This window comes from Vanacampus margaritifer, chromosome 4, assembly GCF_051991255.1.
Source record: "Vanacampus margaritifer isolate UIUO_Vmar chromosome 4, RoL_Vmar_1.0, whole genome shotgun sequence".
NCBI classification, from domain to species: domain Eukaryota; kingdom Metazoa; phylum Chordata; class Actinopteri; order Syngnathiformes; family Syngnathidae; genus Vanacampus; species Vanacampus margaritifer.
In genome coordinates, this window is record NC_135435.1 from 6311501 (window position 1) to 6336884 (window position 25384).

General features: G+C 42.7%; 1 protein-coding gene across 8 annotated transcripts; it reads left to right on the forward strand.

The window, feature by feature from the left end:
• The first annotated feature begins 192 nt into the window (after positions 1 to 192).
• On the forward strand, positions 193 to 24211 carry LOC144050385 (sodium/potassium/calcium exchanger 1-like). Of its 8 annotated transcripts, none has more exons than XM_077563559.1 (12): positions 193 to 240; positions 1208 to 2272; positions 8072 to 8230; positions 9150 to 9258; positions 10531 to 10584; positions 10837 to 10887; positions 11118 to 11183; positions 13768 to 13880; positions 20109 to 20324; positions 22184 to 22273; positions 22340 to 22506; positions 23674 to 24211. In XM_077563559.1, exons 2-12 carry the CDS (start codon positions 1322 to 1324, stop codon positions 23921 to 23923), a joined length of 2226 nt encoding a protein of 741 aa, XP_077419685.1. In that variant the 5' UTR covers positions 193 to 240; positions 1208 to 1321; the 3' UTR covers positions 23924 to 24211. The 8 variants fall into 8 exon arrangements, with proteins under 8 accessions (XP_077419685.1, XP_077419684.1, XP_077419688.1 ...); XM_077563558.1 differs by lacking the exon at positions 193 to 240 and adding an exon at positions 606 to 846; XM_077563565.1 differs by lacking the exon at positions 193 to 240 and having other exon boundaries at positions 1339 to 1501; positions 1594 to 2272.
• Positions 24212 to 25384: the final 1173 nt, after the last annotated feature.

Sequence of the window (25384 nt, forward strand, 5' to 3'; positions counted from 1 at the left end):
GGTACTCTTGAGGTCAATGGTAGAAGCATTAATAATGATGAAACAGATTTGGAGAAACAAGGTATTTCCCATCCCTTACAGTATGACAACTTAGTGATGTAGTTGGCTTAAATGATCCGTCTTCAATTTTGTTGCCTTGTGACAGCCCAAATAAAGTTCGCTACTGATAAATTGTCAGTTGAATACTGATTATCTTGTCAGATTTGGTATGCAGCAAAACTGATGAAGGAAAACTATTTTGTGAGTGGCAACTTTTCCCCCTGTGTTCCAAGTGATCAAAATGGGTGTTCTGTTGTGTCGTACTTTTCTACTCAAGTACATTTCAGAGTTTGTACATTTTCACTTGCTTATGTAAAGTGTTGAATCAGTTGGCTGCTAATAGCTTGCAAGCCTTGCAATGTGAGTAGCCTACTTTTGCCTGCTCCTGTCATATCACGGCATAATTCTGCAAATTGAACAAATTAGTCTCGCTGATAATTGACAACATGAGCTTAATGAAATCTCTACAACAACAATGAATTATTTAGAATAGTAATAATAACAAAACGTCTCGGCCGCGCCTAACATAGCCCCCACCCCTAATGTAGCGCACATCAATTAGCATGACTTCCGTCTATGAGACGCCTCCGTTGTCATCAAATATGAATGTTGGCTCATATCTGAAAGGGAACGTGAGAGGTGTTTGGCTCCAAATCCTCTTAGTAGCATTATGCTGAGCCTTATTGAAGCCTTGACACGCGGGCGCCCTTATAGCGTCCCAAAAACCGTACTCAGCGTGTCTTAGTGGCTCAGGTGCCGTGAAGTGAAACTCGCTCGTGGAGACGAGACGAGCAGCCGGCACTACAGGTAAGACTGCTCGCTATACACTCGCACTCATGTCGCTGTTTCTTTTGGCAAGGTGGGATATAGGGTGGGAACTTTGTTAACAGCGCCGGACTGCTCACTAATTAAAAGTAGCATTTCTAAACATGTTTAATTGTGTGATTTCAGCAACCATGACACTATCGGTGTTCTCTACTGACGCACACTAATGTATTAGGCTAGACTACATAAAACGTGTTTAATGCGTGCCAAATGGTACCAAATCATCTTTGTAGTCATAGTAACAGGTGGCCGTTTGCATCTTCCGCTTCAGTATCTACAGTTATGCACTAGAAATGAGCTGTTTGTGTTTACATTGCTCTTGCTGTTTTTCTTTGGTTCTCAGCTCTGCCACAGGTGGAAGTCGGCCACCATGAGATGGGACATTTTGGACTCTTTTCACCTCATACCAGCGCAGGAACAATGAAGGATTGTGTATGATATCATTTTCTGTTCTGACATGAGGACAATCAATGTGGCCCCTCGTCCGAGGAGACTCCGACACAGTCGCGTCCTCTTCTTCATCTCTGGTGTGCTCTTGTGTTTCTTCTACACGCTAATGTTGAGAACCAGGCTGTCAAGAGATTCCATCCATACGCGGGACATTTTGGAAGAAAAAGGAGGTGATGGTGTTGAAGAGGTCAGCATTCGAAAGTTAATAACATCCAATGTAACACAGGAGCAGGTCAAGTCACCAAAGAGCACCCAACCCACTTTGATTATTGTCAACAGGACAGATATTGAGCAATGTATCTATGTGGAACCCCAACCTCCCAAACCTCCACCGACCACAACAGCACCCACTCCACTCCAGCCGCCACACAGAAAGGGCGACTACCCGGAGGACATCTTCTCGGTGGAACAGCGACGCCAAGGCTGGGTGCTTCTGCACGCCATTGGCATGATTTATATGTTTGTGGCCCTCGCTATAGTTTGCGACGAATTTTTTGTTCCTGCTCTGGAGGTCATCACAAACAAGCTGGACATCTCCGATGATGTGGCCGGCGCCACCTTCATGGCTGCCGGCGGCTCGGCCCCGGAGCTTTTTACCTCTGTGATTGGTGTTTTCGTCTCCCACAGCAACGTGGGCATCGGCACAATCGTGGGCTCGGCCGTCTTCAACATCCTCTTCGTGATCGGCATGTGTGCCATCTTCTCTCGGGAGATGCTGCACTTGACCTGGTGGCCGCTCTTCCGGGACGTGTCCTTCTACATCCTGGACCTCATCATGCTCATCATCTTCTTCCTGGATAACACAATGCTGTGGTGGGAGAGCGTCATGTTGGTGCTGGGCTACATCAGCTACGTGTGCTTCATGAAGTTCAACAGTGAGATTGAGCACGTGGTCAAGACGCAGCTCAACAAGCATGTGAGCAACGTCCAAGCGTGGACCAATGATGAGCCTGACAAGGTCAGTCACAATGACAGTAGTAAAATCCAGCTGTTTGTATCCATCTCAGGGGGCGACCATTTTGCCACTTGCTGTCGACTGAAGATGACATAGAGACATCGCAGTTGCTCGGGTCTCAGGTAACAATCAATCACAGCTCAACTTCAGACAACAGGTGAGCTGTGATTGGCCGTTGCCTGAACCCTGAGCAACTGTGATGTCATCTTCAGTCGGCAGCAAGTGGCAAAATGGTCGCCCCCCGAGATGGATGAAAATGGCTGGATTTTGCTTTATAACGCTTAATCCACAAATGTAATATTAATAATTAGAATGTCATGTTTAGACTAGTGAGGTCACATATAACATATTGTCAAGCAATGTTTAACTCATTCATTCGCAGCCATTTTCACAGAAGCAATCCCCTTCGCTCCCGGCTGTTTTACTGGATTTTCACTGATTTTGCAAGGCCAACAGAATATTGTGTTCTATTGTTATAAAAACATGGAACCTACCAAAAGAAAGATTAAAGTCTCTTCTTTCATCAGGAAAATTGTATTTCTATCTGTTTCTTTTTTTGCAGCAATTAGCATTAAAATATAGCTAAGTTTCATCATTATTCACAAATCTGTTTAGAACTGTGGGTAAATCGGTTTGTTTCCAACATGGTCCTGGTTGATCTCTTATACTCTGTTACAACCTGCTAGCTGGTTTTGCACAACTACCATTGTTTCAACGGTTCTGTGCAGTTGAGAGGCTGCATCAAAGCCTTCTGTTTGCTCTGGCATAAAACAACTATTAATACGTCTTTGGGCCACTTGAAATATTTAAAGTAGAACATATTTATACGTTTTTGGGATCAAACAAATGAAGAATTATTAAACATCTCCGTTTGGTCTGGCGATCAATACTTTATCAATAGTATCAGATGCATCAATTTCCTACAGCACTTATCTCATTAACTCTTTTACTGCCAAAGACGTTAAATGACGTTCTGCAAAACCTACGGAGGACGCGGCAGTAGAAGACGTTAGATGGAGCTAGATGGAGGAGGGAACGGGCAATGGCGAGCGTTTGCAAGCAGCTCTACACTTACAAGACAAAAGGCATCGACCAACGCTAAAAGAGTACATTGATGACGACGATGGTCATCATCGATGATGATGAAGGTGAATCCGAGCTTGACGGCGAAATTGGAACCGCTGACGCGGCGGCTATGACGGTGTCGTAACGCGGAGCGCAACCGAGCACGCACAGGCGGATGTTCGATCGGACGACGGAGAGTGCCCCGAGTCCAATGCATATTCATCGGAGGAAGTGTGTACAGTCTGCTATTTGCTTTTTATTCCCCGGAAAAAAAGGCCGTCAAGAAAGTGTAACGTTTGCACGCAAAACGGACCAATGCGAAAGTGAAAGTAAACTGTGTGCGAGTCCTGGCGTCTCCTTGTACGCAGGAGAGCGTTACAAAAAGAAAAACTGTATTTGAAACATCCACATAATTGTAAGTAGTACCACAGTTGCACACATTTGTAAATAGTTTGCGAAATTGTTTTTGTCAAATTGTTACACTGTTGAATGGAAATAAACGCATTTTGCAATCAAAAAACACTTTTTCATTGTTGGTGAAAACGTTTTACAGAAGTAAAGCACTATTTAGGTGTTTGTGGCATCATTCATGGACAAAAAGAAGTGTACAATTCACTAGAGTGCATGAAATAACATCGTTTCACAAAAAGCTCTTTTTCTCCGTTTTTTGTTTCAAAACAGAGAATTTCGGTGAAAGTAACCATTTTCTATTGTTGATTACTGAAAAACGGAATAAGGTAGAAACAAACTTTTTTTTTTCTGATGAAAGATGAGAGTCCAATCTTTCATTTGGTAGGATGTGTGTTTCCATAGTCCAAACACAACATTTTCTGTGGACCTTGAAAGATCACTCAAAATTCTTAAATCGGCTGGCACTGGCGACAACCCATCCATCCATCCATCCATCCATTTTCTTGACCGCTTTTCCTCACTAGGGTCGCGTGGGTGCTGGAGCCTATCCCAGCTGGCTTCAGGCAGTAGGCGGGGTACACCCTGAACTGGTTGCCAGCCAATCGCAGGGCACACAGAGACGAACAACCATACTCACAATCACACCTATGGAGAATTTGGAGTGTTCAATTAACCTGCCATGCATGTCTTTGGAATGTGGGAGGAAACCGGAGTACCCGGTGAAACCCACGCAAGCACGGGGAGAACATGCAAACTCCACCCAGGAAGGCCGAAGCCCGGACTCGATCTCACGTCCTCTGCACTGGGAGGCGGACGTGCTAACCAGTCAGCCACCGTGCTGCCCCCTGGCGACAACCCGTTTTTGAAAACGTCTGGCAGTCAAAGAGTTAAGGTCAGGTCAGCTGGAGCCTATTGCAGCTGACTTTGGGTGAGAGTACACCCTGGACTGGTCACCAACAAATCGTAGGGCACATATAGACAATCAAGCATTCCTATTTACACCCATGCCTTCAATGAAGCTAACATGAATGGTTTGGGAACATGAGAGGAAGCCGGAGTATCCAAAGACGTGTTGATCTTGAGATTATTGTTACGCAGCTCCCATCATCAACAATGATCTGTCACAACAACATCCATCTTTTTTTACTTTATGTCATGCAAAGTCCATTTTCTGTGCTTTTATCTGCGCGCATTTAGGATGTCCCTTTCGCAGCCCGTGCAGGAAGGACAGTGATTTGTAGTACGAGCAGGTGATGACCTGTTTGTCTAAAGGCCTTTGATGCTGAGCAGAAAGGACACCAGGTGTCTGTCTGCGTCAGAAAATGCCAGTAGTATTGAAAATGAGTAACGGTTTGTTGCCATGTTTTGATCAAAGGCATTGTTGTTTTGCAGACTGCTAAACCAAGACAAACAAGTGGACACATTCATATTCAGAATGGTTTGAAGTACCACCAGCACATTCACAGATTTTTACTCAAGTGTCAGCCCTCATCAGCGGGTCATCATTATGCGAATATGTGATCCTTTTATGCATACTTGAACACCCTCATGTCATATTTCCATAACCCAACTTGAGCTTTCAAAATTATTTCCATAACAATTAGGAAAACACATTTTCAGAATGATTCCATTTCACATTACATTATTGATTTTTGTGTGTGCAAAAATTCCAAAGGATACTGCTTGAATTGGAACCCATAGCAGATGAAGCTACACCACCGCTTCAACATTTTTCTACTGATTGGATAAGATGGCATTATGCTGATTAATGCGTCTCTCTAGCCAGTCATCTACACTACACAACCACTTCCTTCATATGCTTGGAGTGGATTTTACATGCATCCTTTAACGGCATCATTGATGCACTTACATTATTAAGGATGTTTCGGAGGCTTCATCAGTCCATATACCAGGCTAACTCAACTGGTTACCCACCAACATCCTGGCTAGTGCTCTCTTCTATGACTAGCAGAATCCAGAATTATTGTTATGTGGGCTCACACCATCCAGTAGGTTCTGGACTATTAACCAAATTTTTTATTGTGATTTTGATTTAGGCTTCTCTTGACCATTTAAACGTAATGATCAAAGAAGAGCGATTAATGTGCAGAACACTGCGGTACATATTCAAGTTTCCTATGTTGTGAAAGTACCATGAATGCACCATGTAGCTTGTAGCAAGCCTGAATCAGTATTCTGCCATCCCACAGCGCCCTTTAACCCCTGGGCGTTATTTGACCATTTTTTGGCTTTTTGTTGGTTCTGACCAAGCCATTTCAAAATAAAATAACGCCCAGGGGTTAAGCTGTTTTAACACTCCAGTTGGAATTAATTGTAAAACTAAACACTTGCTACGGAGAATTACATACAGTGTGTATTTTAATACAAAACATGCTTAGTTTTTTAAAACACCGCTAGCCTAGCGGTAATGCTAAGGAGCATGGGGAATTCCATTCAAATGCTAACAGGAAGTTAGCATCAACTTCGGGAGTAATAGTCCTTCAAATAAATATTCACACCCAAATGCGGTGGAAACACATACCCACAGGTACGATAACACTATTCAAAGGCACAAATTCTTCCCAATTTCTGAATAACAACTTTCTTATGTTCTCATTGTAAGCGTGTCCAATGTACACCATGGATGCACTGCACCACACAGCCCCTAAGAAGCCAAAACGCGCAAGAACACTCAGTATTTGTTTTCCAATTACTGTTTTACTATAGTACAATATTTTTATTTTACTTTTTTTATTTAAGGATTCATATCATTTTCTTTCCCTCAAAATTCAATGATACACAAAATACAACCCCTGAGGTCCCATGAAGGATAGCCCACTTAATGCTGCCTTCATGTGGTATCGAAATTATGGTAAATACCACTTGTCGAGTAGAAAATTGCACGTGAACGCCCCCTCGTGTCATATTTTCCACTGGACAACTGGGAATTTATTTTGATACCCGAGTTTCCAAGTTGAGAGAACCTTTCAAGTTTTCAACATGGCAGAGAGTGCCACAGGATTCGTGAATGGCAAGAAATATTAACATTTATAGGGGTGCTGTCTCTCCACTAGCAGGTTGTTTTAGAATCTACACAATTACATAGCATACACAATTCAATGTCTTGTCCTTTACAACTCATTATTTGCTGTAATTGTTTGGTTTTACGAGCAAATACGATGTCAGCTGCCATGTTTATTTTCTTGCTACAACAACAAAAGCACATGAACAGAACTCAGTCGTAATTAGGAGTGTCCGAATGGTAAGGTCCATCTTTACTATAGCATATGAAGGCAGGGTAAGTCCCCAGACTTGTGAAAATAAATAGGATAAAGGGGGTACTGTAATGCTTAAAGTAGCGCTAAGGAAATTTTCAACCTTAATAAAATATTTTCATAACTCTTATGATGAAACATCAACTTAAAACTAGTTGAATGATACCTTTGCTGTGGCTTGAGGGGGTCTGTATTTTTACTGGCACTAAGCAACTTTGAGGAGGGTGGTAGGAAGTAGAACACTGTCACGCAAAAAAAATACAAATGTGCTGACTGCTTTATGGCATACGTCAAAAGCTACCCCGGATGAAAGGACAGTCAAGGATCAACATTGGCCCGGATTTCACCCGCTGGAGTGAGCTAAAAAACGACGCAATGCGCTTGTCCTCATAGGAAATGTGGTCTTTCTTCAGACATAACAATACCACTTTTGTCCATATGGCTTCGCCATAATCAACGTAAACTGAATTTTCCTTAGTGTTGCTTTTAAGTTTGAAACTGAAGAATAAAAATGCAAGAGGCTTGAATTTCATATGATATTTATAAGGTTATGCTACACTTGACAAAAAGTATAGTGTTCAAGAACTTGAATGGATGAATGGGCGTGAAGCTATGATCATAGTTTTCAGTAGTTGAGTTTTAATAGTTGAAAAAAATAAGTTTAAAAACAATGAGTAAGCGTTTTATTAATTGTGATTTCAATCTCAATCAAAAGTAATCGTGATTCTTATTTTTCCCATAATCATCCAGCCTTCATGGGAAAGTCTATTCCAGAGTAGGCCTGGAAGTCAAAGCTGTTAGTTGAGCTTCCAGGAGGTGCAATGTGGCCACTTGATCAGGTCTACACTTTTGCTGAGGAGATTGGAGAGTACATGTGCTTGGAAAAGGCACTGGAACTTTTCCATTAGGATCCAGCGCTCCTGTGATACTGAACAGGATACATGGTAGAAAATGGATGGATGATTATTGGTAAAACACCACAAATATGCGTGCTGTTTTTCCAACATGCCCAAACATCTTTCAATAACAAAGTTTGTCATCGACCTCACAGGGGAGTGAACCGTCAGCACGTTCTCCACCTCCACTAAGTGCTGCTGCTCGCGCTGCTGTGTCGAATCTTGAGGATAAATCTGGACAGCAATCAGAGCCACCTCAGAGCTCTCTACTCAGCAAACCATCGGAACTCCAAGAGGACAGAGCCAAACTCGGGGTACTAGTAATAAGATTGTTTGTCCTTTGGATGACTATATTTGACTTCAGTGATGTGGTTCACTCATCCGATAAGCATGCAGGCAGCACTGGTTCGTTTCCCACTCAGAACTGACGTGAATGTAATTATGAAAGGTTTTGTCTTTTTGTGTCCTGTGATGCTGGTCTTGTGTGCCTTTCACCAGAAGTTAGTTGTTATCGGCTCCATGCAGCGACCAATGTTGCAGAGAAAACGGATGGACTTTCCATATGTATCCAAATCCAAGCGATATCCTCATCATGTCAAGTCATTACATTTTTTTTATTTTAAAATGGGTTATAGTTATATTTGAATTCTTTGTAAGCACTTAGGTTCTGTAGTTCTCATGCTTCAGGATTGAAATGTTCTATTGCAGGAGAAGTCGACCTTAAAGATTTCTTGACAATTATATGTTTTATGTGACCTCACTAGTCTAAACATGACATTCTGATTAATATTACATTTGTGGAATATGCAGCAAAATCCATCATCTCAGGGGGCGGCCATTTTGCCACTTGCTGTTGACTGAAGATGTCATCACAGTTGCTCAGGGCTCAGGCAACGACCAATCACAGCTCACCTGCATTCTGAAGCTGAGCTGTGATTGGTTGTTACTTGAGACCTGAGCAACTGTGATGTCATTTTCACTCAACAGCAAGTGGCAAAATGGCCGCCTTCTGATATTGTCAAAAACTGCTAGATTTTGCTGTTTAACTCATATTCCACTAACGCAATATTAACCAAAATACTGTATTTAGGCTAGTGAGGCTGAACATATTATTGTCAAGAATTTTTTGGTTTGTTGACTTCCCCTTTGATAATGTCTGCACATTCGTTTTGTGAACAGAACGCCATATTTACATCTCATTGCTTGACGTTGGGTTTGTGTTGATGATGGCAGGTGCGTCCTTCCCTGCAGCGAGGCGGGAGCTCAGCCTCCCTCCACAACTCCTCGTTGAGGAGCACTATCTTCCAGCTGATGATCCACACACTGGACCCTCTGGGGGAAGGTAAGACAGCGGAGGGTGCGAGGGCGAGCAGCAATCACAATTCTGAATCCAGGCCAGTTTATCAGTAGCTTAAGATGCATAGGTGGTCTACTTAGTCCTTTGTGTGAGTCGGTGTATCTTGATGAGGCTCGTCCTCAAATTGCGAGGCCCGTTCTTTACTCTTGCCACACTCGGTCACAGCTGATCCCTAATCAGCTTTCCAATACACGCTCATACAAGAGGGATAAAAGCCAGCATAATAGCACACCAAGCTCTTTAGCTCTAATGAAATAGTAAAACGATCACCACGGCAACCTGCATAATCAGCATCTTGTAGATCACACCACTTTTATAAATACAATAAAATAAAAATTACTGTTTGGATGTACGCGTTACAGCTTAAAGGGGAAGTCAACCTCCCAAAAATTTATTGACAACAATATGTTCTATGCAACCTCACTAGTCTAAATACGGTATTTTAGTTAATACTGCGTTGGATAAATATAAGTTAAGCAGCAAAATCCTGCACTTTTTATCAATATCAGAAGGAGACCATTTTGCCACTTACTGTCACGTGAAAATGACATCACAGTTGCTCAGGTCTGAGGCAGCCAATCACAGTTTAGCTTCAGAAAACAGGTGAGCTGTGATTGGTCGTTGCCTGAGCCCTGAGCAACTGTGATGTCATCTTCAGTTGACAGCAAGTGGCAAAATGGCCGCCAACTGAGATGGATAAAAACGGCTGGATTTTGTTTCATAACTCATATTCCACAAATGTAATATGAATCACAATGTCATGTTTACACTCGTGAGGTCACATATAACATATTATTGTCAAGAAATGTTTAACGTTGACTTCCCTTTTAACCTATTAATTGGATATTAGCTCTCTTAAAATCGGCAAATCTGTATTGTTGTAAGGGAAGGGACCAAAATACAAGTTATTTTATTCATTTATTTCTAATCAGACGATTAATCAGTTATCAGAATTTTATACTGCCAAATATTGGAATTGACACATTCAGATGCTGCATGCCAAAAAATCTAATCCTGTTCATGCTTGTGTGGGTTCTTTCTGGGCAAATGTGCGAATGCGTGCGTGCGATTTTGTGTCTGTGCCTGGTTGGTGATCAATTCCGAGCTTAACCAGTCTCTCACCCTAAGCCATCTTGGATCGAGGTGTTTTTTTTCCTCATGGGCATTCTGAGAATTGCAGTAAATAAAAACAAACAGAAATGTTCTCTGCAAAATATGATAAGGACCAGAAAGAGCCTGTTGTGGTTTTTGTTGTAGACTCGACCCTTACAGGGACACTCAAACCCCCTGCCGCAAGAAAAGCCAGGGGAGGTAAGAGTTGTACCGCTTTTCTGTCTCACAATACTTTAGTATTTTATTACTTTCTTCGTGTGAGTTTGTGCTTGCACACTTGTGAGTTCATCTGAAGTGACCCATTAGTGTTTATGGTGTGATGTGAAAGTAAAGTTTGTCTCATTTTTTCTCACCATAGATGAACAACCTAATTGAGTTTTTTTTCCTACACACTTACTATATAGTAGCTAGCGTGTGACTGAAGAGTCACCTTTTGTGTATTTTTCTCAGAGACGTCCTTTAATGGTGATGTCAGAGCGGAGGGCTTTATGCAGAAGAAAGGTAACCCGTGGCTTGTGCTAGTTTTTGCTGTGCTGCTCCACAAATGTTTGCTTGTGTTTTTGACAAGTGTTTATTAGGTGTACATCGTGGAATTTTGTTTTTGCATGACTGCTGATGATCATTTGCAAAAGATTTTTTTCCCCTACTGTAAATACGGCAAACCACACTCGTCTGTCTGTGACATTTTTCTACATCACAATACTTGAAGCAATCATTCTCTTTAACTGCAGAAAATAACAAAGTAAAGCCTCTGAATGTCGCTCACACAGGCAAGTCACATCAGCACCACTTGGAAGGTGAGTCGATATCGATGGAGCTAATGTCATGATTGTATCTTACATTTATTCACAATTATGTACATGGGTGTTGCACAGTATGCCTTATGTGAAATATTAGAAAATGATGTCGAGAAAACAGGACAAAATGCAGTCGAACATCCAACAAAAAACAACTATCTCATCCCACAGGCCGCTATCTTAAGTTTCCAAGACTTCTTTCTTAAGCGAACGTTCAAAAAGCAGAATGTGAAGGACAGAACAGCACAATATTATATATTATATTGCTGAAAGCGAAGAACACGTGCTTTCTTATGGCCATTATTTGGCGTTTGACAACTTCTGCTCCTTTGCTTTGTGAAGCTCGGAGGGAACTTATGGGAACGCTAGAGCCCAATTTGATGACACAGCCATAAAAATGATTTGCTGATGAAGCTTTACGACATGGATACAAATATAAGAGTCCATGTCATGTACAGTACGTATGAAAGTGAGAAATATACTTGTATGACACTTGTTTATATGAAAGGAGAATGCACTGTATGCTAAAGGGGACATAATATGGCAAATGGAAGATTTGATTGCTTGTAGACAGACATTTGGGTCTCTGGCGGGCCTGTCAGTTTTGTATGAATATGACTGTAAGTGAGCTGTTCTGCACTTTTGGCCCATTTTGATGTAACGTGATCTTTATTATTTGGTTACCTTTACTGAGGAGCAAAGTCATGCTTTTGGTTGTTTTAGCAGGATTAATTGATTGCGACAAATATTTAGAGGCCAAGCAGCGCCCGCTGTGAGGTCCCTCTTGTTTCTACGGGAATTCTTCTTCTTCTTCTCAGCATTTAGATTTTTGAGACGTTAAACGTGAACGAAAACTCATTAAACTTTACACACACATCGGGCCTGGCGAAAAATGTGATATTTTAAAGTCGCCATACACAAGTACAAAAAAATGGGGCTGTAGCGCCCCCTACATGGGTTTCACGGAGCCCTGTCCTGCTACGTTTGACCTACGGCTACAAAAATTGGGTGGCACGTGTAGCACCCCGGGACAAACAAAAAAGGCTTCAGTAACTATACCCTAAAATGAACAGGAAGTGAGCTATATATATTTGAGTGTCCAACGTTGGCCTATTTTTGCATATTCACAGGGGTCATACTTTTGCCAGCTTGTGTTAAACGGGTTAACCCGATTGACTTCAAACTTGGGTTGTACCATCTCAACATCTGGGAAAACATCAGGGGGGAAATAAATGTTGCGTTTTCGACGTACTATATCGATGCAGCGGAGCATCAAATTTTACATTCCCGATTGTACAAATCACCTAGAGCTACAAATCTTTGGCTGCATGTAACAGCCCGCGACCTACAAAAAAGTAATTTGGTGTCATATGCTAAATCTAACAGAAACTCCCCCAGAGGCTGGACATCACATTTTGCGTTTCAAAATTCCTTCTTCACGAAGCATTCCTGGTTGTACGTTTCACCTAAAGCTATGAAAATTTGGAGGCATATGTAGCAGCGCTTGACGTACAAAAAATTATTTTGAAGCCATATGCTAAAACTAACAGAAAGTCCGCCATTTTAATTTACTTGAAATGTATTGCCTTTTTTTATGGCCATTTCATAGGTGTCATATTTTTACAATCTCCTCCAATTAACGGATAATTTTCGAGCTCGCCGTGTTTCATCTTAAGATGTTAAAGATGAAAAGTTATTGAAAGCTTTTTATTTCTGAACTGAATTGAATTGTATTGCACTGAATTGTAAAGAAAAATGAAGCTTCTTTTTTTTAGGGTGTTGGCAAAAAACTTTGCATACACATCAGACCTGTCATGAACATTTGAGAGATTTCTTGTGCAATTTTCAACAAATGGCTCAATAGCGTCCTCCACAAATTTTTAATAAAACATTCCCTGTTGTACGTTTCACCTATACTTGAAATTGAGAGGCATATCTATCAGCCTAAGACCGACAAAAAAAGTATTTTGTAGCCATATGCTAAGCCTAACAGGAAAGTTAGTTCTGCCAGTTTTTTAAAAACTTTATTTTGGGAATCATGCACCATTTTTTTAAGGCCTGGCAAAACATTTCTATTTTAGAGGGTTCTTGTCCAATGTGCCAGTACCCCAATGTGCAAGTACCCCAACGTGGCCCGGGTTGCGAGGGCCCTTGATAGCAAGCAGCTCTAGTTTTGCTTTTGTTTGAGGTCTGCTCTCTCTGTTTTGTTTGCTAAAGTATGATTTTTCCCCTCTCAAGGTACATTTGGTAATTTACTGAATATTACCGATGCTTTAGGCTTGAAGGAGGTTGATCTCAGCAATCAGACGTCTGTGTGTCCATACATCACATTTCGACTAATGAGGTGCTTCAGAGCCTAAGAGGCAGAACAAAGTGCTTTTGCAGGCACCTTGAAGGGGCCTCAATGAGTCCAAATCAGTCCAGCAGACAATTAACATCCTGATGTTTGTCTGTGTGTATGTGTGTGAAACTGAGCTGAATGAGCTTCAGATATATTTATTTTTTATTGTCTTCCTGTGTGAATTTAAGAGAACTTCAAATAGAATGTTTAAAACATTTGTGAGCATTTTATTTTATAATCCAGATGCCGATCACAAGCCAAAATGTGAGCGGTCTGGGCCAGGTACAGCATCAGAGGAGCCGTCCACCTCGCAGCCTCCAGCTGAGCAGGAGACAAAGAAGCAGGATGGCTCACAGGTATGCAACTCGCTGCCATGCAACAATACCTGCTCACCAAATAACAAAGTTGCCTTAGTTGAGCTTGTGTGTCCATTTGCAATAAAGATCCTTTCTGCTTTTTGTACACTAATGTTACTGATTTTGAGGTCAATATTACAAGACCTTTTTCCACAGGCTTAAAGGCATAGTGTGTAATAATTAGTGTCATCTGGTGGTGAACTAATAAATCTACTTAAATACTTAAATAAATCCACTACTGATTTCAATAATATGCAAAAAAAATGTTGTATCACATCAACGTACATTTTTAAAAATATAATCGTAGGTCAAGTAATCACTAATTATATTGCATGGCTGGAGCTTCACCTTAAAAGAGGACAACTTCGCGAACATAGTTAGCCCTGCTTACAGCCAATGGATCGACCGCCGCTTTCCTTCCACAGCTGGGGCCTGCAGGTGGGCGTTGCTGAGCCCCATGATACGGGCTCCCGTTGCTTGTCACCCTGTGCTTTGCTCTCGAAAGCTTTTACTAGCTTCTTAAATAAAGATGACATGACTAGCCACGCTTGTTAGCCGCTCGATCCAGCCTATGGCTCGGCTAACTCCCACTCTGTCATTCAACGTCGCTAGCCCCCGGCTGCCAAGTCACCGTTGCTTGCCAAGATGCTTCCTCACTCACGCCAAATAATAATATTGGTGGTAGGCTTGTGAACTTTGGTCTCTCTGAGTCACTGTAGTTGCTTTGAAATGCATGAACGTTGGCTGTATTCTATTTTTTGGCATCGTCTAGTGGTCAATTATTACACACTGTAGCTTTAAAAGTACAGTAACTGAACAGTAGGCGATCTGACTGTTTCTTTAGCAGGTAAGGGAAAAGACTTAGAAGGGTGTAGCGATTATTTGGGTTGCCGTGATGGCTTTATGAGAAATTTAGACGGTACTAAGGGGAGTTGTAATTTCCTCAGCAACCTCTGGGGCACCACGTTGACTTTGCTTGTTTGTAGGAGCAAAATAAATGATAAAAATCCTATTATCAAGCATTCATAATCAGAAGTTGCTACATTAGTTAATCATGGAGTTCTTTGCTTTCATAAGAGAATTACTAATCCACTCAGTAAACACAAATGATTCGGCAGAACTTGAATTTCTAGACAACAAATTTATTTAGTAAACACACATATATCAGTCACAGCCTAACCTATTAACTCATTCACTGCCATCACAGTTAAAATCGATCTTTGACGTCTATGGCCGTCATTGGCAGTGAATGAGTTAATGAAATGGAATAAAAATGCGAATCAAAGATAAAAAGAAGACTTACAACCTAACTAACTAAGATAAAAAAAAAAGGTACATGGGGGATAAAGATGGAAGCGTTTGACCTGTCAATCCTTTTATGTTTGAATAAAAGCGTTGCACCAGTAGTATATGGTCAGATTGCAATGCAGGCGCAACTTACGGACTGGTTCAGTCGCACGGGAGAGAGAGAGAGAGAGAGAGAGAGAGACTCGACCGCCGATCCTCGGTTGAATGCTGGAATGCTACACCAGGTCTCCGGTTGGTGGCGAGGTACACGTGCGGCGTGGAGGCCGCGCGCAGGTCCTTGGCTGGCGCACGTCCACCTGGAATGCTGCCCGGGAGTCTCTGGCTGCTGGTCGGTAATGCCCGCGCGGCGTGGCGGTCGCGGCAGGTCCTTGTGTGGGCACTGCGGGGCGCCTCGGACTCACGGTTGGAACAGACACGCACGCCTTGGGGGATGCGCAGGGTGTTTGCGAGTCCTTGCTTGATGCGCGCTTTGGGACGCGCGTTGTGGCTCAAGGGAAGAAGCCGTGTTGTCACCCTCAGCGACCACGTTTCTCGTGATGATCAGGAAAAGTTCATGGGGCCAGACGTGAGGTGGAGAGAGGGTGGAAGAGTTGCAGGAACGGGAGAGTCCTTGAGCAGTTCATAGAGCGAAGGAGAGGGGAAGAGAGTTGCAGGAAATGAGAGAGAAGTTCGTTCGCGCGCAGGTTTTTAAAACTGTGTCACAGGGGGCCGGGCCGTAGTCCAAGGGGGCCGGGCCGTAGTCTCGCCCCTTCCGCGCACATGAAGCAGACTTGGTTGACTGAGACCAAGCTTTTGGGATAGTATTTGATCATTGTCGGATCAGAATTGACAAGCCAGATGCTTCATTTATCATTTTGAACACATTTCAAACATTACCGCGACCATAAAGCTATTGAATCCGCTAAGCTTACTAATTAGCTAAACTTAGGTGGCTACAGAAATTGCACACATCATTCATTTGAGAAAGACATACAGGTTGTGTACAAAGATAAACAACAGGAGTTACTTGATGTCAGTCAAGTACATAGAGTCTGTTTATGTCCCGAATTATGTAGATTTAAGATTAATTAGGAGCGGCAGGATTCTTGAGGATAACCGATCGTGACCGCTAGAGGATACCAGAATTTTTTTGGGACGTTGTTGAACAGCTAAGGGGGGTCCTCGTGCCAGTATTTACAGAAGTAGTCACGGTAGTTACAACAGCGCGATAATCTCCTTCCTAATTCAAGTTTAAATAATTGCCTTCAATTAACTTGTTTGTCTACTTCTGCTGCAGTGCACAGGTGGGGGCGGAGGAATGAGGCACGCATTGGCCTTACTAACTGTGGTGTGTTCTAAAAATAGCTCATCAGTGATGGGACACTGACTTTCTAAGAATTCCGTCCGTCCGTCCGTCCGTCCGTCTTCTTCCGCTTATCCGGGGTCGGGTCGCGGGGGCAGCAGCTTTAGCAGGGAAGCCCAGACTTCCCTCTCCCCAGCCACTTCAGCCAGCTCATCCGGGCAACCTTGGCGGAGTCCAACCCTCACAGGAAACAAATTCGACTTACTGCCGGCAATGCGGACCAGACTCTGACATCGGTCATACAGGGACCGAATAGCCCGTATCAGGGGGCTCGGTAACCCATACTCCCGAAGCACCCCCCACAGAACTCCCCGAGGGACACGGTCAAACGCGTTCTCCAAGTCCACAAAGCACATGTGGACTGGTTGGGCGAATTCCCACGCACCCTCGAGGACCCTGCTGAGGGTGTACAGCTGGTCCACTGTTCCACGGCCGGGACGAAAAACACACTGCTCCTCTTGGATCCGAGATTCGACCTCCCGACGGACCCTCCTCTCCAGCACCCCTGAATAGACCTTACCTGGGAGGCTGAGGAGTGTGATCCCTCTAAAGTTGGAACACACCCTCCGGTCCCCCTTCTTAAAAAGGGGAACCGCCACCCCGGTCTGCCAATCCAGAGGCACCGTCCCCAATGTCCACGCGATGCTGCAGAGACGTGTCAACCACGAAAGCCCCACAACATCCAGAGCCTTTAGGAACTCCGGGCGGATCTCATCCACCCCCGAGGCCCTGCCACCGAGAAGCTTTCCAACCACCTCGGCGACTTCGACCACAGAGATACGGGAGCCCACCTCAGAGTCCCCAGACCCTGCTTCCTCAAAGGAAGGCGTGTTGGTGGAATTGAGGAGGTCTTTGAAGTACTCTCCCCACCGGTTCACGACGTCCCGAGTCGAGGTCAACAGCACCCCGTCTCCACTATGCACAGTGTTAACGGTGCACTGCTTTCCTCTCCTGAGACGCCGGATGGTGGACCAGAATTTCCTCGAAGCCATCCGGGAAGTCGTATTCCATGGCCTCACCGAACTCCTCCCATGTCCGAGTTTTTGCCTCAGCGAACGCCAAAGCCGCATTCTGCTTGGCCAGCCGGTACCCGTCAGCAGCCTACGGAGTCCCACAGGCCAAAAAGGCCCGATAGGACTCCTTCTTCAGCTTGACGGCATCCCTTACCGCCGGTGTCCACCAGCGGGTTCGAGGATTGCCGCCACGACATGCACCAACCACCTTACGGCCACAGCTCCGATCGGCCGCCTCAACAATTGAAGCGCGGAACATGGTCCACTCGGACTCAATGTCCCCCGCCTCCCCCGGGACAATGGAGAAGCTCTGCCGGAGATGGGCGTTGAAACTCTTTCTGACAGGGGGTTCTGCCAGACGTTCCCAGCAGACCCTCACAGTACGTTTGGGCCTGCCTGGTCGGAACGGCATCTTACCCCGCCATCGGAGCCAACACACCACCAGGTGGTGATCAGTTGACAGCTCTGCCCCTCTCTTAACCCGAGTGTCCAACACATACGGCCGCAAGTCCGATGACACGACTACAAAGTCGATCATCGAACTACAGCCTAGGGTGTCCTGGTGCCAGGTGCACATATGGACACTCTTGTGCTTGAACATGGTGTTCGTTATGGACAGTCCGTGGCGAGCACAGAAGTCCAATAACAAAACACCACTCGGGTTTCGATCGGGGGGGCCATTCCTCCCAATCACGCCCCTCCAGGTCTCACTGTCATTACCCACGTGAGCGTTGAAGTCCCCCAGTAAAAAGAGGGAGTCCCCAGGGGGTGCGCTCTCCAGCACACCCTCCACGGACTCCAGAAAGGGTGGGTACTCTGAGCTGCTGTTCGGTGCATAAGCACAAACAACAGTCATGACCCGTCCCCCCACCCGAAGGCGGAGGGAGGCTACCCTCTCATTCACCGGGGTAAACCCCAACGTACAGGCAGCTAGCTGGGGGGCAATGAGTATGCCCACACCTGATCTGCGCCTCTCACCGTGGGCAACAACAGAGTGGAAGAGGGTCCAGCCCCTCTCGAGAGGATTGGTACCAGAATCCAAGCCGTGTGTGGAGGTGAGTCCGACTATATCTAGTCGGAACTTCTCAGCCTCGCACACCAGCTCGAGCTCCTTCCCTGTCAGAGAGGTGACATTCCATGTCCCCAGAGCTAGCTTCAGTAGCCGGGGGTCAGACCGCCAAGGCCCCCGCCTTTGGCTGCCACACAACTCACTGCGCACCCGACCCCTTTGGCCCCTTCCACCGGTGGTGAGCCCATGGGAAGGGGGGACCCACGTTGCCTTTTCGGGCTGTGCCCGGCCAGTCCCCATGGGTATAGGCCCGGCCACCAGACGCTCGCCTTCGAGCCCCACCTCCAGGCCTAGCTCCAGAAGGGGGCCCGGGTGACCCGCGTCCGGGCAAGGGAAACGAAGATCCAAGGTTTGTGTTCATCATTGGGGTCGTTTGAGCCATGCTTTGTCTGGCCCCTCACCTAGGACCTGTTTGCCTTGGGTGGCCCTACCAGGGGCATGAAGCCCCGGACAACATAGCTCCCAGGCTCATTGGGACACGCAAACCCCTCCACCACGATAAGGTGATGACTCACGGAGGGGTTTCTAAGAATTAAAAAGTAAAAATGTCAAAAAAAATTAAACTTATCATCCTACATGCTTCTCAATTTACCAAATATTCTACATTTTATTTAAAAATGTAATATATTGTGTTGAATGAATGAAAGAGCTGTTTTTATTTACTCAAATATTACAAAAATAGCAGCATAAATGGACCCCAAAAAAATCTGCTATGTGAGGGACCACTGTACAATACTGCATGTCCTCATTATGGTGAGTTGAAGCCTATCCCAGCTGACTTAGCTCAGATTTATAGAGGGGATTAATGTATAGAGAACGCAGCATTATCTATAGTACAATGATTGCAAGGGCAGCACAGTAGCCTAGTGGTTAGCACATCTGCCCCCAGTTCTAAGGATTGGACAGATCTCTGCTCAGGCACTCGTGTGAAGTTTGCATGTTTGCCCAAAAATGTTTTTGTAGAAATTAATATATTTGTAACATTTATTTTTTGTTTTTGGCTAAAATATTATATTATTGAATTAATGATTTAGATGATGATAAGTTTAAAAAAAATACCTAAACATGTCTAAAAAGTGACCATAAAAGGAAGAGGAAAAGCAGAAAATTACCATAAAAAATTGCCCCTCAAAAAACCCTTGCCAAAGTCAGAAAATTGTTGTTTTTTAAAGGCAGAAAAGAAAACATTTAACATGCTATTGTAAAATGTCGAAAAACAAAAGAAGAAATGTCCAAAATAACCATAAAATGACCACAAAATGCTTGTTTGTCTGCGAGCCTTATGATTGGCTGGCAACGAGGCCAGGGCGTACCCCGTTCTCATCCACTGTAGGCTCCAGCTCATCTGCAGCCCTCGAAAGGCTAAGCCGTGGAGAAAAACGACGTGTGGATTTGGACTGCATCAAAACATATTGTCCATCACAAACTGGAGATCCACCAATCAGCAAGCCTTCACATGAGTCACTAACGGTCAGAAATGTCTCTCTTGCTCGCAGGAGAGCTCAGGCGGCAGAAGTGGCGATGAGAGCAGTGACGCAGATAGCAACGTATCGAGTGAGAGTGAGGATGACGATGGCGACGATGAAGATAATGAGGAGAACGAGCCTTTGTCTTTAGATTGGCCAGAAAACCGACGCAAGCAGGCCACTTACCTCCTGCTGTTGCCCATCGTCTTCCCCTTGTGGCTCACGCTGCCCGACGTCCGCAACCCGGTGTGTAGAGATGCCATCCACTCACTACACCGCTGATTTTTCACCTGTGAGATTCAGAAAATCATAATTATTATTACTCATGGCTTTAAGCTTCATACACCACACTAGTGTTTCCCAACAAAAATCTCACGCACACCACAAAACATTCAGAAAAGGGATTCTAGGCATGTTTAAAAAAAATAATAATAATTTACTGCCCTTTTTTTTTTTTCCAAGTCAACCTTAAACATTTCTTTACAATATGTTCTATGTTGACCTCACTAGTCTAAACACGACATTTGGATTAATATTGCATTTGTGGAATATGAGTTATGAAGCAAAATCCAGCCGTTTTTATCCGTCCCATGGGGCGTCCATTTTGCCACTTGGTTGTCAACTTAAGATGACATTACTGTTGCTCAGGGCTCAGGCAACAACCAATCACAGCTCACTTGTTGCTCAACTGTGATGTCATTTTCACTCGACAGTAAGTGGCAAAATGGCTGCCTTCTGATATTGATAAAAAGTGCTGGATTTTGCTGCTTAACCCATATTCCATTACCACAATATTACTCAGAATACCGTATTTAGATTAGTGGGGCTGCATAGAACATATTGTCAAGTCTCCTCCTTTAAGGTCTTTAAACACACTTTTACAATCATATGAAAACATTTAAAACACATATAATATACTGATGGAGAGCAACAGCAATAGATAACACACAACTTTTGTAAACAGTTTACTGTCCTTTCTGTGTTTGCAGTAAAAAAACAACATTTTTTCCCAAACGAACAAATTTAACTCATCATCTCATGATATGTTTAAATAATTATGTCCAAAGATGTATTTTGTAAAATGAATTTACAGCCGTGGCTTTCTGTAGCCCTAAAAAAAGGGATTACATTCAATAATTTTCAGCAAAAACTTGGCTGTGCTCAATTCAGTGATTACAGTATGCCCATTTTTGTTCTTCTGTCATTCTTTTATTCTTCAACTCAAGTTTAAGTGTGCTGCCGACTAGTAGTCGCAAGTGGAATTACACATGATTTTTACCTGCGTTCAACCAAATTAGTTATTAACTCATTTGCTCCCCAAAACGTATAAAAATGTTCTATTTTGAATATATATATATATATGTATAAATATATATATATATGTATATATATATATATATATATATATATATATATATATATATATATATATATATATATATATATATATATATATATATATATATTATGCTAGTGCATAAGTAAGGCATTGACCTGAAGAGGTCGCTTAAAGCAATGGTAGTTATTACAAAAAACGGCCAGCAGGTGGCAGCAGAGTATAAGAGATCAACCACTACGTGGTTGCAAAAAGCACTTTTTCCCAGTGTTTTCAATATGTTTTTGAATCATGATGAAACTTAGCTAAATTCTAATGCGGCAAAATGGACACAAATATACTTTTTTAACTTTTTTTCCTGATGAAAGAAGAGACTCTAATCTTTCTGTTGGTAGGTTCCATGTTTTCATAGCAATAGAACACAATATTCCGTGGGCCTTGCAAAATCAGTCAACATTTAGTAAAACAGCCGGGAGCGAAGGGGGTTGCTTCAGTGAAAATGGTTGCGAGTGAATGAGTTAACTGTATAATAAATAAATTAATTAATTCAAAACAAATACACAAATTGGCACAATAGCAGAACCATGAATCTAGAAACCACCATGGTGGAATGTTCACTGTACTCACAAATGTACTTACTGTGAGAAAAAAAAAGTTCCTTATTATTTACTTTCACTCTGGGTAGTTCGTATTCCACGAACAAAGGCAATGCTTTTCTGAAACTGAATTTCTTTGGCTAAACAACAAACGTCACCTTTGTATTTCCCAGACGTCCAAGAAATACTTTGCCGTTACATTTATTGGCACAATCCTGTGGATTGGGGTTTTCTCCTACCTGATGGTGTGGTGGGCTCATCAGGTCAGTTCACGTTCACCAGTTCACACATTAGAGTGCGTAAGTACATCCTCATCTTCCTGGGCCCAGGTGGGTGAGACGATAGGCATCTCCGAGGAAATCATGGGTCTCACTATCCTGGCGGCCGGCACGTCCATCCCGGACCTCATCACCAGCGTTATTGTGGCTCGCAAAGGTCTAGGGGACATGGCCGTGTCCAGCTCGGTTGGCAGTAACATCTTCGACATCACTGTAGGGTAAAGTCACTCTACTAGACTCTCATTCTCAAGTGCTGTCAAATCTGATATTAGAATTCATTCTCCTCCATCAAGAAATAAACTTTTTGCTGAGAAAAGGGCCTGTTTTGGATGACATTCACATCCAATCATTTAGCAAATTGAGGATACTTCAGTTCATTTGTCATAAGGGAATTTCATATATGGGTACGCCCAGGCAGCAACAGGTTTCAAATGTGGACCACTTATACAAAACAGCATCAGATAATTTCATTCAACCAGCTCAACCATCAAAGGTACACTTTTTATAAGATATTTTATTATTATTATTATTTTGCTGTCTTAGGCACCTGAAAAAAAAAAGTACAAAAATATTGCTGAATAAATCGTTTAGAAATAAATGATGGTATTTTCATTTTAGTATCACAGTACTGAAATTACAGCAATAGGGTTGCAAATTAATAATTTGCCCAAAAATATCTTTGCAATAGCCTTTTTATTTGACGATTTATGACTGAATTATTTTTAAATTAGTAGATTAACACTTTAGCTGTTCATAATGGGAACTCCTGCAAACCTCTGTCCAATTGTTTACAGACAGGTTAAATGTGACGTCATATGCCTGTTGTGTAAAGAAAAAAAGAAAAATGCAGTTTCATTATCCAGCCACAGGTGGCAGTAACATTTCAAAATTATCATTTATTATTTATACTATTATTTTTTGCTTCAGCATGCTAGCTGTGTTAGCTGCTATGCTAACCGGCCAAGAACGACATTTTGCTACAGATCTATGAATATTCAAATTAAAACTTAAAAGTTTGCAGTTAAAGCACATCTTGTATGTTTATCAATTAGCTTCAAATACATTATAGAGTCACAAAGATGAGAATTATGTGCCATGTCATAATATTTATGGGCCTGTATGTAATAAAAACAATAAATTTAACATTTATGTCTTTTTAGCAGAGTTGGAAAATAAAGAATGTGAAAAATAAGGAAGACTACATGGTCAGCAGTTACCTTGTCATGCAGCTCACTTTCCCCCTTCTTCCTTTAGATGGGGCAATAAGGGTTACAATGAGTACAAAATAAATGTTTTCACAATTTCATAAACGGGGACAGAAAATGTCCGCCACTTGTAGAATGACGCCTCTACTACTGTATTTGTTTTTCACTTTCACTAACTAGTTTGCCAGTCCCGTGGCTCTTGTACTCGCTGTTGCACGGCGGCCAGCCGGTGACCGTCAGCTCCAACGGCCTGTTCTGCGCCATCGTGCTGCTCTTCCTCATGCTCCTCTTCGTCATCATCTCCATCGCCACGTGTCACTGGAAGATGAGCCGAAGGCTCGGCCTCACCATGTTCGCGCTCTACTTCGTGTTTCTCGTCCTCAGTGTCCTGCTGGAGGAACGCGTCCTCGTCTGCCCCGTCTCCATATAACATGTGACCCAGCGGTACACGGATGATGTGCAAACATTTCATCAAACACCTTTTAATATTAGACTACTACTACTAGTCTAATTAGACTACTGTTTGAAATTGGGTAGATGGGGCAGTGGTTCTCAACCTTTTTTCAGTTACGTACCCCCTGTGAAATATTTTTTTCAGCCAAGTACCCCCTAACCAGCGCAAAGCATTTCTGATTGAAAAAAACAAAACACACACACAAAACACTTAAAACCGAGTGCTGCGCCATCATTGTCTGATTTATTAAACTTTGGAACTCTATTTGTATTTATGTGGTCTCTTGAACTATTTGGAAATAAAAAGATGTAACAAAAAGAAGAAGACATAATTAACTAAATTATAAAGATTTGTGCACATAAAAATACCCACATAAAGCGTCCTCCTTTGGGATCATAGTAAAGCTTTGGTCTCAAAAGAAATAACTGAATTTTAAATAAAGTTTTCAAGTGATTGACAGGTGATTCTAGGTCGCAAATGACAAGTTAGGTCGAACCATTCTCGTATGGGGGAGATGCTGGGTTTCTATGATATTGAAATTAAATAGCCTACTGAATAAAATATTAATTTTATGAACTCTGAAATATCTACATACAGTTTTTAAATATATTTAAAAATTTCACATACCTGGAGTGCCTTCACGTACCCCATTTGAGAACCACTGCCTTGACGTGCAAGTTCAAGTTATGAGCTGAGGCACTAGATGGCAGCAGTGAACTTTGCAAAGTTTGGCCACCATCAGTTCATATATATATATATATATATATATATATATATATATATATATATATATATATAAAGCAAAGTGAAGAAAAAAGCTGCAGAAACGGGTTAATTATTTACAATATATTGCATTATTATGTTTGCACACAAACAGTACATTTGTGCATTTCATTTCAGAGTGTAGAAAACAACTTCTGTGCTTAAAGCATTTTCAGAGTTGATACCCTTAACCCCTTCAGACATGCATTTTTTTTCTGCTGGGCAAAGTTTATTTATTTTTGCTGATTTTGACTCTTTTCTCACATAAGTTTTTAGTTATAGTGGACGCCAGTATAATATGGCTGTAATGTGTTATAAACTTACTGTATATGCAACATTTTTAACATGAACATCATGTCAATAAACTTGTGATTGGTTATATAAGCTCCAATCATAAACCGTGTTGACAGTCAAATTATGCATTTTATTGGTTTAGACACGCGAATATGTTATGTCCACTGGGACCATCTATGGGTCTGAAGGGGTTAAAGTACCGTGCGCTATAGAACCTGTTACCAAACTCGTGCTAGATCATGTTGTCTGTGTGAGAATAGAGATGTGGTTCTGTTGATTGACGTTTTGTACAAAACAGATGTTCCTTTGTGTCTGGTGTAGCGTCATTTTGTCACTGAAGTGGATGCAAATGTACTAATCACAAGTAAACATTTCATTTCA